General features: G+C 40.2%; 1 protein-coding gene across 1 annotated transcript in view; it reads left to right on the plus strand.

Moving 5' to 3' along the window:
* nr3c2 (nuclear receptor subfamily 3, group C, member 2) overlaps nt 1-15,972 on the plus strand; it is an 87,949-nt gene that overhangs the window by 65,828 nt on the left and 6,149 nt on the right. The window contains exons 5-7 of the mRNA XM_063476085.1: nt 750-1,088; nt 2,640-2,784; nt 6,901-7,031. Of these exons, the coding sequence (XP_063332155.1) occupies nt 750-1,088; nt 2,640-2,784; nt 6,901-7,031 (615 nt within the window). The remainder of the gene's footprint in view (nt 1-749; nt 1,089-2,639; nt 2,785-6,900; nt 7,032-15,972) is intronic.

The raw sequence follows: 15,972 nt of genomic DNA on the forward strand, positions 1-15,972 counted from the left end.
TCAGGAACTTTTTATACCAGCAGTAGGATGGCCAGATGTCCCACCTTATGTGGGACCGCACAGAATTTTCATACCCTGTCCTTCGTCAGACAACGTCCCACATTTTGATTGGCTTTAGTTAAGTTTCAGTTTAAGTATTTACCAGCTGTGCTCCCACAAATGGTTGATTTTTGATATATTATGAGACTTTACACCCTAGACATGGCAGAAACAGTTAAAATTAAACATGCTTATATCTGTTGTTTAATAAGCTCCATGAGGAGAGAAGTTATGAAGGCTTATGTGCCAAAATATGTTAGAGTTTTAAGAGAACAAAGAGAAAATGCCAAGAATCAGATGACCCCATATGAGCAAGAACTTGGCGACAGTGGAAATGAAAAACTCAGTTTAAGCCAGAAGAAACCTCCGGCAGAAGCAGGCTCTGTTAAATTACTGACTAACCTTGATTTTAAAAGGAAATTAGAATAACACTTATATGATAGTATTGATAACTTATAATGTTATAACTAGTAATTAGCTGGTTTACAGTGCAGTGTAGGTGACTGTATTGCATCTTAATGTTTACCACCTGCCATAAAACTACAGGAAACACTTTTTATGTGATAGCAGCACAGCAGACATAAGTGTTTGACTTAAGTAGTATGTCTTGTTGTATTTGCATTTTATTTATACCCATAGAGTGCCTGCCACATAAATAGAAAAAATACCACCATTAACACTGTTAATAAAGGCTCTTTTGTACCCCGCAGCACGGAAATCCAAGAAGTTGAAGCTGAAGGGAGCCAGCGAGGACCTGCAGGGCTCTAAGGATGGCCAAACTGCCACAGGTGGCGCTGGAGGCTACCTGTCCTCAGAGAAGGAGCTGAATGCCAGTGCTGCCAATGCCCTGGTGCCCCACAGGCCTGGGGTGGTCACACCTTTTCTGCCGCCCTCCATCTGCAGCGTGTTGGAGCTGATTGAGCCCGAAGAAGTGTACTCTGGCTATGACAACACACAGCCTGACACCACTGACCACCTGCTATCCAGTCTCAACCGCCTGGCTGGAAAGCAGATGGTACGCATGGTGAAATGGGCCAAAGTACTTCCAGGTTAGTGACCATTAGTGCAAGAGGGCTGAAGCCTAAGTGCTGTTTAGGAATGTTTGCTAGGAATGTTTAGGAATGTTGGAAAAGAGTGGAAGCAGTCCCTAAAGACATGTGTAAGAGAAGTAGGTTATATGTGCACGGCCTTATAGTTTACTGCTAACAAAAGAATTGATATTCAGTTTTATTTATGGCTGAATCAAAAAAAGTGGTAAGCTGGTAAAAATACCAGCCTAATAAATCCATGGGGACTCTATATTGTAATTATGAAGAGGGGTTTTAATGAAGATAACATGCCAACATCTTCACTTTTGATCTTTTTCAGATAAAACACTGCCAGTTTTGTCAGAGCACCCAATTTTGATTTTAAATATTAGGTCAGGAAATAATTCTGCGGTGCTTCAACAAGATTAGAGATGAATCCTATTTTACCATTTAATAAAATCAAGATTAGGATTTCTTATAGAAGAAAAAAAAACAAACTAATTTACATCAGTGTTGCCAGTTGTTATGTGAACAGTTTTCTCATTAATTTTTTCATATACACCAGAGTACGGGAAGCTGAGAGAAAATAATGTTTGAGAAGGAATAAACACGTTCCCCTAAAATTCCAGTCAGTGGCAGACATAATGAAAGATGCCTCACAGGTAGCTCTTTGAGCCTGTTTAATTTGCTGTATTGCAAATATTTGATACCTCCACGGTGTCTGCTTGCCATATCCGGACATATAAATAGAAGCCAGACAGAAGGGTCAAAATGAGCACCTTCGACTTTCAGATATGCCCCCTGCCTGCATTCAGTTTACATTTGGATGTGGCAGAGTGACACGCAAGGCAACACGGGCCAGCAATGTCAGCAACAGCAATGTGCCCAGTCTCTTGTTATGTTAGTCATTAAGCACACATACTTTTCTGATGTTAACTTTAAAGCAGCCTGTAAACACACACACACTCACACACACACACACACAGATCAGATGTAACAGTTTAGAGAAGACTCTCATAACGTGATATAAACTGACTAAACAGTGTTGACAGCCAGGCATTTGACATACCTTTCCCACAAATGTTTTCATACAAATCATTGTTTTTGGCAGATTGACATGCATATAGACTGAAATAGTCCCTAAGCCCTGATAAGTCAATTGGGTGTCCTTAGTTGGCCTGTGTGTTTCGGATAAGGAGGGGTTCCTTGCCTGAGTTTGATTGAGAGTTTGGCAAGTTTCCTATTTGAGTCTATTTTTGGAGCTCCGTAGATGGCATGCCAATATCTGGAGGCCTTGTGGGATTTGCATGAAACAAGAATGGGTGAATACTTCCCAGTGGTTATCATGTCTAAATAAAAAACTGGCACAAAACTGCTCGCTGTAGCACAGATACACGCCGCTTAATGCATAGACATGAGTAAACACACACACACGCACACACACACGTGCCAGGCTAGATAAAGGCCTCTTTAAGTTGCTGCTTAAGTCCAAATGCGTTAACTCAGTGTTCCTTGCTGCATTTAAAACGTGACGTTATCTCTGTCTGCTGTGCATGTGTTCATGTGCGCTAGGTTTCCGGAGCCTGCCCATTGAGGACCAAATCACCCTGATCCAGTACTCATGGATGTGTCTGTCCTCCTTTTGCCTCAGCTGGCGCTCCTACAAACACACCAATGGACAGATGCTCTACTTTGCCCCTGACCTCATCTTTAACGAGTAGGTCCACACTTCCACATCTGCAATGTAACGCACACATGGCTCTCATGTTATTAGATTGTATTGGTCGTAACAGTTAGCAGGTAGCAGTACTGACACTAAATGTGTTAAGGCAGTGAGGAGATATGCCTTTTATCAACCATTTCAGTCATCTATTAAAGACATGAAAAAGCACAATTTGCTTTTTAGAGTAGTTAATTAGTCGATATAGTAATTGAGTGAACAGCCAGGCTTACACTGTTAGTGGCTGGTTCTATTTTTAGCCACTCATGAAATGCTAATTTATGCATAAACATAAGGAAGTAAGCAGTGCATTTTGGGTCTGTGCTATTTTAAGCGTTTTATTAAGCCACCCAAAAGCTACTAAAAGGCCACAATGAGGTTTTGTGGTAATGACTTTCCTCTCAGGAAGTCAGGATGTACTTTAAACGAGGTCATAATCTCGCGCCAGATTTCTGGCACTTTACAAGAAAACACGTTTGTACTTTCTGATGGTCCTTTAATTGCATCAGGCACAGACCATCAAAGCCTGGCAAGAGCAGTCAATAGCCCAGTTGATCTGTGTTAATATGTTTGAACAGGGGAGCAGGCAGAAAGGAAAGGTATGCTATATATATGCTATATATATATATTTTCTGATTGGAGCTGCAGTGCGTGGCCATTGATGAATTGAATGTTGTAGAATTAATCAAAGAGGAGAACGGTAACCTCTCTAGGCAGCCTGCTGTAGAGGAGCATGTTCAGTCAGAGGCTGCTTTAAAAGCTCCCAACTAATAGCTTGTATAAGTCAATGTCACTGGGTCAGTTTGTCCCAAATAAATAAATACAGAGACACAAACAACCAAATAGGAGCACAAACTCTTTTGTGCAACACAGCTACAGTAAAAGCCCTTTTTTTTTGGGACCTACGTGTTGTATCACTGTGTGCTTAGCTCACATCCTGAGTTTCATTTAGCGCCAAATGAGACACAGTAGGTTAAGAATTGTGTTTCCTACTTTGAAATCAGTTTTAGGGGGAAAATCTTACGCTGTGCTAGAAACCGAATGGTTTATGTGACACATTCAGCTCTGAATAAGTCCTAACACAGAGAAAAGATGTTTAAAAAAAAGTAATAGCATGAGTATAATGAATGATTATTAATCATTTATATATAAATGTATATATATATATATATATATATACTTTGCAGTTGCTGTGTTGGTTTCTATACAGCAGCCCTTCCCTTTGACAGATGGGCCTGGTATTAAGCTTGACAGAGCAGAGGAGATGTAGACTGGCTGTTGGTGGTGGCCTGGATGTTGGTCACATGCTTGCTGCTCTATCAGGGCAGCCTGGATGTCACTGCCATCCCCGTTGAGTCTTTCTGAGCGAAGGTGTGTGTGCGTGTTTGTTGTTGTTGTTGTTTTGAGGTCAAATATGGGTACACAGTTTGTCCATAACTTTTCGAGGTCCGGTCAGTCTTCAGGGCAGAGGACGGTGTCCACTTGTTTCTATAGCAACAAAGTGCTTATTGGCCTAGGGCATTAAAGCATTTATTGAGCACCCTGTCCCCTCACTTAGCTGTCTGCAATTGAGTCTAAATACAGCAAGCATGGATGTTCATTTTACATTAAAAGCTATGTACATCTGTCAAATTTTGTCCATTATTATCAGTAAATTCCCGAGTCAGATCAAATCAATTGCCCTAGATTCAAACATTATAATTATAGAGTGCAAACAGTTGCTTTTACTTTGTAAAAATGTGGAAACTGCATGCATCATAGATGTATAAAAATTATTCTGCTTATAGCTGTTAATATATGAGGTGGCTGTGGCTCGGGAGGTAGAGCATAGAAGGTTGGTGGTTCAATACCTGGTTGCTCCAGTCTGCATGATAAAGTGTCTTTGGGCAAAATACTGAGTTACCCATGTTGCTCCTGATCTGTTCTTCAGAGTGTGAATGTTAGATATAAAGCACTTAGATAAAATTAAAAAAGTGCTCGTGTGAATGGATAACTGTGACATGTCGCATAAAGCACATCTCAAATAGAGTAAAACAGTGCTATATAATCAATCCACTACCATATTATATTTTTTGTTTCCTTTCTATTTATCTAACTTGTTACTTTCATTTGAATTTAAATTTTGAACACAAGCGAACAGTTTAACTGCTCAAAAACATACCTAAAGTCAAACAGCTGATCTAAACTTCTCTTTATTCTTTGTTATCAAGTGTTAACGACTCATTGTCCGTCCTTAGTGTGTAAAACTGTAGCCAGTGGTACAGCGTTATTTAAACTGTGCCACTGATCCCGTGGCTGCTCAGCTGTCAATCAAACACATATAAGAGTCCTCCCAATGAGCCCTTGTGATGCATCTGCAAAGACCATTTTGTGAACTTTTAAATTATATTAACAAAGTTTTTGAGGAATTATGTTGACATTGATATTTGACAGTTTGAAAAAAGAGAACACTAATTGTGATTTCATTTCAATTCTAAATGATTTCCTTTGTCCTTCTCTTGCGAGCAAATATATTTTTGGGAGCTTCTCGCAGCTGAAGGAGACTCTGAACTCTCCTTTCTCCTCAGTCTTGTGCTTCTTCCTTTTTTGCCTTAGAAACAGAGAAAGCAAAGGAAACCGAGTGAGAAGAAGACAGACACACAGAGATACAGAGAAATTGGAAAGCAAGAGGGAAGGAGAGAGTGCTGCTGTCTTCTTTTTTCTTCTCCTACTTCTTCTTCTTCTTCTTCTGCTTCTTCCCTCCCCAAAACCAGGCGCTCATTTTGGGCAGTGATTCAGCAAAATTGATTTCAGGAAGGGAGTGAGTGAGCGCGAGAGAGAGAGAGGTAGCGATAGAGAAAACGTGTGGAGACTTTAGAAACTCCAGCCCAAAGTTGTATCAAATGATATTACACCGCACTTTGCGAAACTGCTCACATACACGGCGCTGCACGGCAGGGAAGCGGGCGTGCTCAGACGTCACAGTTTATCAGTTACTTAGCGAAGCTGACAGCTGCACAGTAAATACTGTAAAGGCGTTGCGTGTCTTTTTTTTTGTGCTTTAATGGGAATATTATGCACTCGTTTCCAATCGGCTGCTCTCGGTCCCCTCTACAAAATATTACATGTAGTTGTTATCAGAATAAGTCTCCGCCTGCGCTGCCTGTGTAATGATGTGGTGTCACTGCATTGTGGTTAAAAGTCCAACCTCTTTCAAGTCAAGGCGCACCACTTGCATTTAATTACTGTAGTCCTGATGCGGTGGTGATTTATAGCAGAGTGAAGTGGCATCCAAAGCCAGAGAATCTGTGGCATCTGCAGAGAGTGTTTCTGATTGGCTTGTGCTTTATCTCTTCTAGTGTTTCTTGCTTTCCTGTTTTTTGTCCCGTTTCTTTGTGTGTGTGTGTGTGTGTGTGTGTGTGTGTGTGTGTGTGTGTGTGTGTGTGTGTGTGTGTGTGTGTGTGTGTGTGTGTGTGTGTGTGTGTGTGTGTGTGCGTTTGTGTGTGCGTGTGAGTTGTGTAACGTACCCAAGATGATTTTAGCGATAAAATGTGTGTGAAACAGAAGGGGAGTGAGACAAATCAACGCAACTGGTGTATTTTTGACACTCCGGTGCACAGGCACTGATGCTGATTGGTAAGCATGCACATGCGTACTTAACATATGTTTATGTGTGCCATTTCTGCCAACATGGATGTGTTTGGAATTACACACAATTTTTCAAATGTGTTTTTCTTGTTTTTTTTTATGGGGATTGGGGTTAGATATGGGGTCTGCTGTAGTCTGCCACAGCTTTGGAAAACTGGTGCATCTGTGCTGTGAGACCGTACGCAGCGCTCTGCAATCTGCAATCTGGGGGGATTTGGTATTCTGGTCTTAGCCCAGACTGGAAGGATCCTCCTCTGCACTGTGTGGAAACACTGTTTCACTGGACTGAACTAGTTTTGGTAGGAACAGAGCGAGGAAGCCTGTTAGTGAGTTAGTATCGACAAAGAAAATAAATAAATAAATAGAAATAACCAGTGAATGAACTGAGAATAAATGTGAGCCTGTACTGGGGAAAGGAGTGTAACAGAACACTGACACAGTTGCTAGTTATTAATTTCTTTTTTTTTTCTGCCTGTCTCTCTTCAGGGAGCGCATGCAGCAGTCGGCCATGTACGACCTGTGTCTGGGCATGAGGCAGGTGAGCCAGGAGTTTGTGCGATTGCAGCTAACCTATGACGAGTTCCTCTCCATGAAGGTCCTCCTGCTTCTCAGCACAGGTAAGCAGTGGACTGGAAACCTGCACGCAGGCTCTCATTTATTCTCCACTTACACATCTGGCTATCATAGACTCCACACTAATAATCGAGGCATCTGTTCAGAACCACTTTGGACCTTCCTAGTACCTCGCAACACCTGCCACATTTCATGTGCGTGACTCAGCATTCAAACCGTAGGGTCCAGGCTCCCAACATTTCCGCTGATGCCATAAGTGCCCAGATGAGATGAATCCGATGTTTTGTGAACCCGGGAATGCTGACGGGCATCTAACGCTTTCTTTGTACTGCACTGTTTAGTTGGTGTTTTCAACAGCGTTATATAATACAGATGGACAAATCCCAAATCTCTTTGTTTTCATTTCATGTTGTGACCTAAAAAAACTCCCTCATATTTAAGGATAGCGAGTGTAGCTTTAGCAGAATCAGACTAAGAACAGTCACCGTATGTCATTGTTGTGATATAAATCCCCCCTCGCTAACTTTAGGATCACAATTAAAGGCGTCATGATGTGGATTGCTACAGCCTGAGACAAACTGCTTCTTCTTAACCAAAAAGGTTGCCATCTCACAAAGGAAACGTGGCGATGAGGTGTTTTCTGTTCAGTTTCACCACACACCTTCGAGACACCGTTGGCAGTATCTGCCTTCCTGGCGCCCACGGTTCAATTCTTAGTAATTCTTCAACAGAGACAAAGAGTGTGAAAAATAGACTTGGTGTTGCAGGCACCTGTGGCAAAATGCAGTGTATGCAAAATGAAAGAGAGATGGTGTCATTTCTCGGTTGTGCTCTGGTTTATTTTCCGTTGCTGCTTTTTTTGTTGTTGTTTTATTGCCAAGGATTAACACTTGTGTCGCTCAGTACTGAGGGTCTCACTGTGATACCACCTCACACACACCACCACTACAGCCTCAGAGAGAAGATACGTTGGACCAAGTTGCTCAACTGGAAACCAAAAGTAGCCTCTGTTTTTTCTTTTCACTATGACAACAGAGTGAGTGGCTGTGGTCAAGTCAATAGTAGCAGTCTATCAAATCTTTACTGTCCACACACACACACACACACACACACACACACACACACACACACACACACACACACACACTTGAATTAATGAAAAGGTAAACACAAAGCTTTAAATCACACCAGAGACCTGATGCAGTCTTGCATTTGTCTGTGTAGGGTGTCGATAGATGTGCCACATTCAGAAGAGCACAGAAAGGCTGTAGTGAGCAATCTCATGTTTCCATATAAAAAACTTGGCAGTTTGTTTTTGTTTTTTGTTTTTGATATTTTTACTGGACAAATTTATTTGTTTAAATGAAAACTTTTTCAAAAACTTTCAATTAAGTACATCTACTAAAATACTTAGAAATCTTGATAAAGTTGTGCTTGTGTCAGTATTGCAGTTTTCCTTACAAACATTGTACATTATGCTCCACAGTCTGTATTTGTACTTGACAGCTGTAATTACTTATTACTAGTAAAATACACAGACAGAATATAATACATGCAATACAGATTTCTGACTTGCAAGCATAAATATTTATATATATATATACATTTGTCTGTCTCCAGTTACAAAGAGAAGGATTATCAAAATGTAACCAGCACAGAGGCCAGAGGGGCTCTAGCAGCGCAATAGTCCAAACACACTGGTTCATGTATCATGGATGCAAGGCATGAAGAACAACTACAGTGGACAGTTTCAGCATATTTTCAGTGCTTGGGTTTTTTCTGAAATACAAGGAAGCTTTGGTGCCTGTAATGACTTCTCTCTTTACACAGCAGGGACAAAGCAAATGTCAATAGCACAAAGAAAATGTAGCCCACATTTCTTCAGGTTGTACCAAATAATTTTGATCCTGCGGGAATGCTAATATTACTAAACTGTATTTCTATAGCACCTTTCAAAACTGGGGTTAGGTGGCTGGCAGAAGTTACAAAAAATAGAAACTACAAAATGAGAACATTTATACTAGATAGACCATAATGTGTTGAAGCGAGAGAAAGTTTGATTTTTGAAACTGAAGGGCTGATTGAGCACTTTGAATGCTTTAAGTAGAGCCTTTAAGTCTTATCGACTTATCGTCTTACCATTTTTAAGTTATATCGATACAGATATGTGGTGTTTTTAAATCACTTTTTGCTTTCCGGCGCACACTAAACATAAACAGATTTCCCAGTTATTTATGAGTCCTTGCTAAGATAATGTGAGAGTTCAGTTTAAAAATAATCTTGTTTTATTGCCACAACAAGACGTGGATGACCCTTTTATGCCCGTCCCGACTCTGCCCAGATCAGCTGATTGTTGGGTTTGTTGAAAACATTTGTTGCCAACAGGGAAGTTGCAGGGTGCAAATTATGCAACATCAACCCTCATAACATGGTTCAACTTTGTTTCTCCCATCTCTTTATCTAGCACAACACAACAGATATATATATATAACCAGACATCTGTGAGCATGAGCAACAACTCTAGTTTTGTTTGTGTTTCACTTCTAATTGCTGTTGCTATATTTGTGTCACGATTGTGTACACATACTTTATAGCATGATATATATGAAGATATGTTTAACATGTTTTAAAAGGTGTCTTTCCGTTGCCTTGACTTGACTCTTTTTTCTTTAACTTATTTAATTTTTTAGATATGCACATAGCTAATATCAGTTGAGCTCTAGCTTTAAGCCCTGAGTGTGGAAACTGTGACAGCTCCTGATTCTCTGATCTGAGAGCCTGGGTGCAGAATAAGAGGTTAAGAGTTCTGAAATATAAAGCAGAAAGATATTATGCAGTGATTTCAAAGAAATCAATATGTCCTTAAATTAGATTCTGTCACAATTGGGTAGCTGGTTTAGTTCTGGAGTACTCTGTTTATGAGTGTTTATGAGTGGCCTTGCTGCCGTGCTTTGCACCAACTGTAAACTGGCAGCTGCAGCATCATTTTAGGCATCTATACACTGAGATGCAGTGCTGTATAAAAAAGAAGTAAAACCAGCTCTAAAGTAAAATGTCTGCTACTTATGAACCAGCCACTGCTGAACCAGTCTAATAATGTACTGCAGTAACATATTATATTAGTCACAAAGGCAAATTTATACTTTATACTTCAAGTGGGTTTTGCTTCTAATAGTTGAACAGGACTATACTTTTGACTTTGTCTATTATTATCATTTAATATACTTATATACTTATATGCTTAGTTAAGCGAGTAGTGAATACTTTGAATACTTTGAAAGTGTTTTTTTAAAGTAGTGAATGGAACGGAAGTGAAGTCTACAAATATTTTAAACATGCACTGTACTGCGATGTAGCAGAGGAAGGCCGATTTTGGCTCTATAGCTCAGCGACATATGGAATAACAAATGTGAAAGCGTTTCCCTGAATATAAACTCTGAAAGAAGAAGAGCTCTAACTGGACTTTAACAATGTGGATGTCAGAAGAGAAGAAGAAGCGAGGCGATGCGGAGAGAATGAGAAACCAAAGACGGGAAAGTTCGATTTAAAGAGTGAAAACACTCTTTGGAGTTGACGGAGCAAGGGTTGGTGAGAAAGAGACAGGTGCACAGCTATGGGGAGAAAGAAAGCGAAGACAAAGGGAGTGGTGGGATGGCGGAGCTAGTCCTTCTGTTGCCGCGGCCTCCCTCTCCCTCTCCTCACTGGTCCTCTGGAGGTTTTCCAGAGAGCCCTGCTGTACTTAATAAAGGCCAGTCAAGCACCAGGCATTGCTCCAAGACCTGCTATTTTTCTCCACTTCCTTGAAACCCGGGCTAGAATTTTGAAAGCGAGAGTGTGGATAAAAGAAAGTGGGATGCAGAATCAAAACAGGGAATTTAAGATGCTTCACAGTTAGCTCAGTCTGCTGAAGTTATTGGATTTAGTCAAAATATAACATTCAAAAATGAGGGAAGGGGAGGGAAGAAAATAATCATTCAATGCTTCATCTTTCATGTCTATTCCAAAATGATGGAGTGACTGTACTGTACGGAGGTTTGGCAAAGCACTTGTGGGTAATTTCAAAAAAAGGAGCAGTCTATTGCAGGATTTTCTGAGGCGCTGTAGGAGGCTCACTTAGTTACCATCATTCAGATATAATACTCGGGCCTTGTGGAAGGAGTAGCAGGAGAAATGTTTACAGAGGAGGTGTCAGAACTTGTCAGCTGAGCAAGTACTACACAGTCACCGAGTTTGCGAGTGCCTTTAGGCTGCTTTGCAAAAGGGAATGTGTGCGCTGCATGGAGAGAGAATAAACGAGTGAAACAGACATGCGAAAAGGGATAAAGGGAAAAGAGACAAGGGCTGTTATTCCTCTATGACCTTGGCTAAGGTTTCAGTCAGCCCGCGGTGTCTCATGACCCTGTTTGGATTCGGTACAGTAGCAGCGGCCTGCTTGAACCGGTTATGCTCCTCACCTCTACAAAGATGTAGATAAAGTTGATGATCTCAGTCATTTGTTTTCTTTCCAAACCGTCGTCTTGCTTCTCTCCAAAATGGCTCCGGAGCCTCATTCCAGATGGGACAAGTGTGTGTGTGTCTGTGTGTGTGTGCGGAGCTGACTGGGGCATTTTGTGTGACACATTTTTGACTAAAGTAGTTACAATCTCAAATAATGTGTTCCTTTTATTGCAGCTGGTTATTTTCCTGTTGCATAATCTTTTAATAAATATTTATTGTCATTCAGCACTTTCACCTGCTTTATATTGCAGTCATAATCAGGACTAGCTGCAAACTTGGTTACTATCAGGAAGTAAATCAAAACCAAGAGCCACCCTGTCAGTTAGGCATGTAGCAACCGAGAGCAGGAAGCTGCACGTAGTTTGGCAAAACGCATGCTAAGAGCATCTTCTCTCGGCATTAGATATGTGCTGCTTCCTTTGAAACACATTAAGAAAAAGAGCTGTTCGGTGGTTGCGGTGCACACGGTGCAGCGTCTTAACTCCCAGAAAAGAAATGCAGCCCAGCTGAAGGTGCTCTCGACCTGCAGCAAAAATCAATTTGACATCATTTATAGTGGTATAAATGCCCTATTTCAGGGCCGGTCATGGTACCGCCCCTGAATGCCAGGTCAGTTTCTAATCAGGGTGTATGTGGGTCAGTGGGAGAAAAACAAAAGGTCCAAATGCGACCAAGGGTTTTAGCACATTCTCATCATGTCAGCCATGAAATCAGCACAGAAATCACAGCACCAGGGTACAATCTGTTTTCTGGAGGTGATTGTGCCTAAAAGTATGATGAAAAGAATTACATAGAAAGAGACAAGAAGGAGCACACACACACCAAAATACACGTTCTCAAAGTTATTGACCTACAAAGATCTGTTTTAAAAAACCTGCAATTTTGACTGACAAGATGCCGGCTTTGCCTGTGGCTGTTCACTCTGCAGAATTCAAACGAGCCCTATCAGCTGATTGTTGTTGCTAAAGTTCATATAAGATGTTTGGAGTTTGAGGCCAGCAACGTGTTCCTATTGAACATGTTTCAGTAGGTAATTAGGTTAACTAGCAACAGGTCATTAACAAGATTTGGTAGAAAAAAAAAGAGCCGTTCTGAGAGGCTGACAGTGTTTCAGATAATGAGGGGTTCACCAGTGTGTATAGACTGTGTGGTCATGTAGTTAAAAAATACCATTTTTTCAAAATAAAAATTGTAAAGAGTTTGGGGGGATGTCATCATTTACAGTGCATAATATTGTAAAACGATTAAAAGAAACTGAATAAATCTTTATATGCAAGTGACAAAGATGACAACCGGTATTAAATGGCCGTGATCTCTGAGCCCTTAGTCACCAGTGTATTTGAAACACATAATTCTGTAGCAGAAATCACTGCATGACCTGAGCAACATATTTTTGTCTGTGCATTCACAAAGCTCTATCATGTAAAAGAAAACATACACACACACACACACCACACACACACACACGTATATTTATATAAAGATCCAGAAACACTTAATTTCTGATCCTGAGCTAAATTAAGAGGGACTGAAGTGAAACAGAAAACTGTCATTTGGTTTGATGTAAAAAATTGTTTAATTCTTTATGAAAATAACAGATGCTGCATCCTCCAGGCTAAACAGGAGATGAACCATCTGGCTTGTGAATGACTGTGCAGTTCAAAAGCCAGTGATGGTGGAACAGAGTTAATTATTGCACTTACCATGTGTAACTTGCACATCTGTGAAGGCACCATTAATACTGACATATTTTAGAAATATCAAACTCAACGTGTCATTTTCAAAACACACTCGATCTTCCAGCAGCCTTTATGTTGTATTAATTTGAGGCCTTACTGTGTTGTAAAGCATCATTTTTTAATTTTGGCTTTAGGAAAACTAAATATGTTGCCTCAAAGAGCACACCTGATTTTTAAGCTTTGAGAGGTGAGATGTGTCTTTGTATGGCAGCAGCAGAATGTTATTTAAGAGGTTTAGCAGGCATGCATACAGTCATGTGAATAAGAAAAGACAGCCTCTGAGGTTTTACATATCAGGACATGATACAAATAAATATATGAAAAGAAACTGTTTTGGTAAACTCAAGTGAAGAATACAAAATTGAAAATTAAATACACTCTTACAGCTTCTTTCGGAACAACAACAAATCAGACTCAGGTTTCAGCTGATGAACATTTGGAAGGGATGTCACGAGAAAGGATTTTCTCTCTAAAAAGAACAGCAGAACAGCTTAGGTTTCCAAGGTTGCATCCGAACAAACCACAAGGTTTCTCAAACGGTGTCATTTGGACAGACAAGACTAAAGTAGAGATGTTTGGCCAACGTCCACAGTGCCACATTTGGTGAAAACCATCAGCACAAACACCTCATGCCAACTGTCAAGCACAGTAGTGGAGGAGTGATGATTTGGGCTTGTTTTGGAGCCATAGGTCCCGAGCACCTTATAGTTGTTCTGCTATAGTATAAGTATTCTAGAATCAAATATGAGGCCATCTGTCCAACAGCTATAGGTTGGCCTAGACTGGGTCATGCAGCAGACTGGCCTGAACAAGAAAAGAATCAAGGTGTCCAAGTCCGGACCTCAACCCTGATAACAGTCCTGTGGTGGGACTTCAAGTTATTGCTGCTTAAGATGCTTCTACAAATTGTTGAGTCATGGGTTGTACTCAGTATTGCGCACACCGCTTTTGCAGTTTTTGCTTACTTGTGTTAAATAAGTAATGACACAGTGTAATATGTTGTGTTGTTTTTGTTCATCTCAGATTGTATTTAAATCATTTTAGCTGGTAAGGCCTTGAGGCAACTGCTGTTGTGATTTGGTGCTATATAAATCAAATTGAATTGAACTGAATAGCTCGTTTTCTAAAACCCCAGGATGTACTGCTTTTTTTATGTATCCATGACATGATCCTTTGCACAGGTGGGAAGACAGAGTGAGACAAAATGATACTGTAGATGTTTAAATGGATCTTCATGGTGTAATTACTGTGTTTTATTCATTATTATCTAGATTTCTAATAGACCAGTTTTTAACTCTAAGTGCCACAATCCAAGTCATTGTTATGAGAATGAAAGGTTGACGTTATTTAATAGCTCCGGGCGCCAAACGTTGCGCTTAATAAATTAGGTTTGGCTAACAAAATTATTAGGCCCTTTAAATTACATAAGCACCATTGTTTCCTTTTCTGCTCTCACTGTTTCTGAGATAACTTTGAATCAATGCCTTTCACTATATCTGTCATCCTTCATGAACCAGCTGCTACACATGGAAACTAATTACTACTTGAAATGGTGAAAGTGGTTGTAATGAGTTGCTAAATAGGCTCAGGTCAACAGCACAGGAAAAATGTGCAAAAACAGGCTACTGTGTGGGTGTCGGAGCATAATTCACTAAGCACCTCTAATTACCCTTAACACAGTTACACATTAAAGGAACATACCGCGGGATGTGCATGGCTTAGCCCATTACCTGCAAATCATATTTAACACGCATGTTCCAGACATTTTTAAAATGCGTCAAATGTTTCAGCACGACAGGAAAATAAATTCAGAAACATGCGAGACAGGAAAACGGTCACAGTTAATTAGTATTGTGCTTTGTTTTGAGCAGAGTTACTGTGAATGGTTAAAAACAAAAAACAACTTCCCTTTTGTTGTTTTCAAGAATTCTCAAACAACTAAGAATGAATGCTGTAAAAACCACAACCCGACCAACATTGGATTGTTTTTTTGGGGGGGTTGCATGTGCAAGACAGATGCAGCTATTGTTTTGTCAACCGCTGATTACTAAAGCTGTTTTTTACACCCTCAAGATGAGCATTTCTTCTATCACCATCGTAGCTTTTGAAAAACATCTCTTTGCAGCTAGTAGAGTTGCCCCCTGCTGGTCATTAAGAAGAATGCAGGTTTAGAAACTTTCACGTTGGCTGTGATTGACAAGTCAGCAGCCAATGAGCTGGAGGTTTCACAGTCACACCCGCCCCTCCTCATCACATACGTTTTTTGAAGCTAAAATGGCGATAGTGAAAACGCTAACCTCAAGGTTTCAAATTGAGTCTTCACAAACCACCGGATGGTTCACGGTAGCTATGTCCATCTTTATGCCCACAACCCGTTTCCATCTTTTATATACAGTTTGTAAACAGTGGAGTTGGCGACACAAACTACAAGATGAACCCATTTTAAATTATTTCAGGCATCTATTTGTAATATTTGTGTTTTCTAAAAAAAAAAAGAAACTCTTATGTTTATGTGTATATGTAAGTTTAAATGTGCCAGTACTAATATAGATGGGATAGACCAAGATCAGGTGTTAATATCCATGAGTATATTGAGCTACATCAGGAACAAACTGCCAGACTAAAACTGTATGAAATATACATTTTGCTTTTTTTAACGTTTGTTCTTCAGGCTTTCAAATCAAAAGCTTTTTGGATGTCACAGTACAGTAGTTCTTACTTTTAATTTCATCACATCATAACATCCCAA

The sequence above is a fragment of the Pelmatolapia mariae genome, linkage group LG6 (genome assembly GCF_036321145.2).
Source record: "Pelmatolapia mariae isolate MD_Pm_ZW linkage group LG6, Pm_UMD_F_2, whole genome shotgun sequence".
NCBI classification, from domain to species: domain Eukaryota; kingdom Metazoa; phylum Chordata; class Actinopteri; order Cichliformes; family Cichlidae; genus Pelmatolapia; species Pelmatolapia mariae.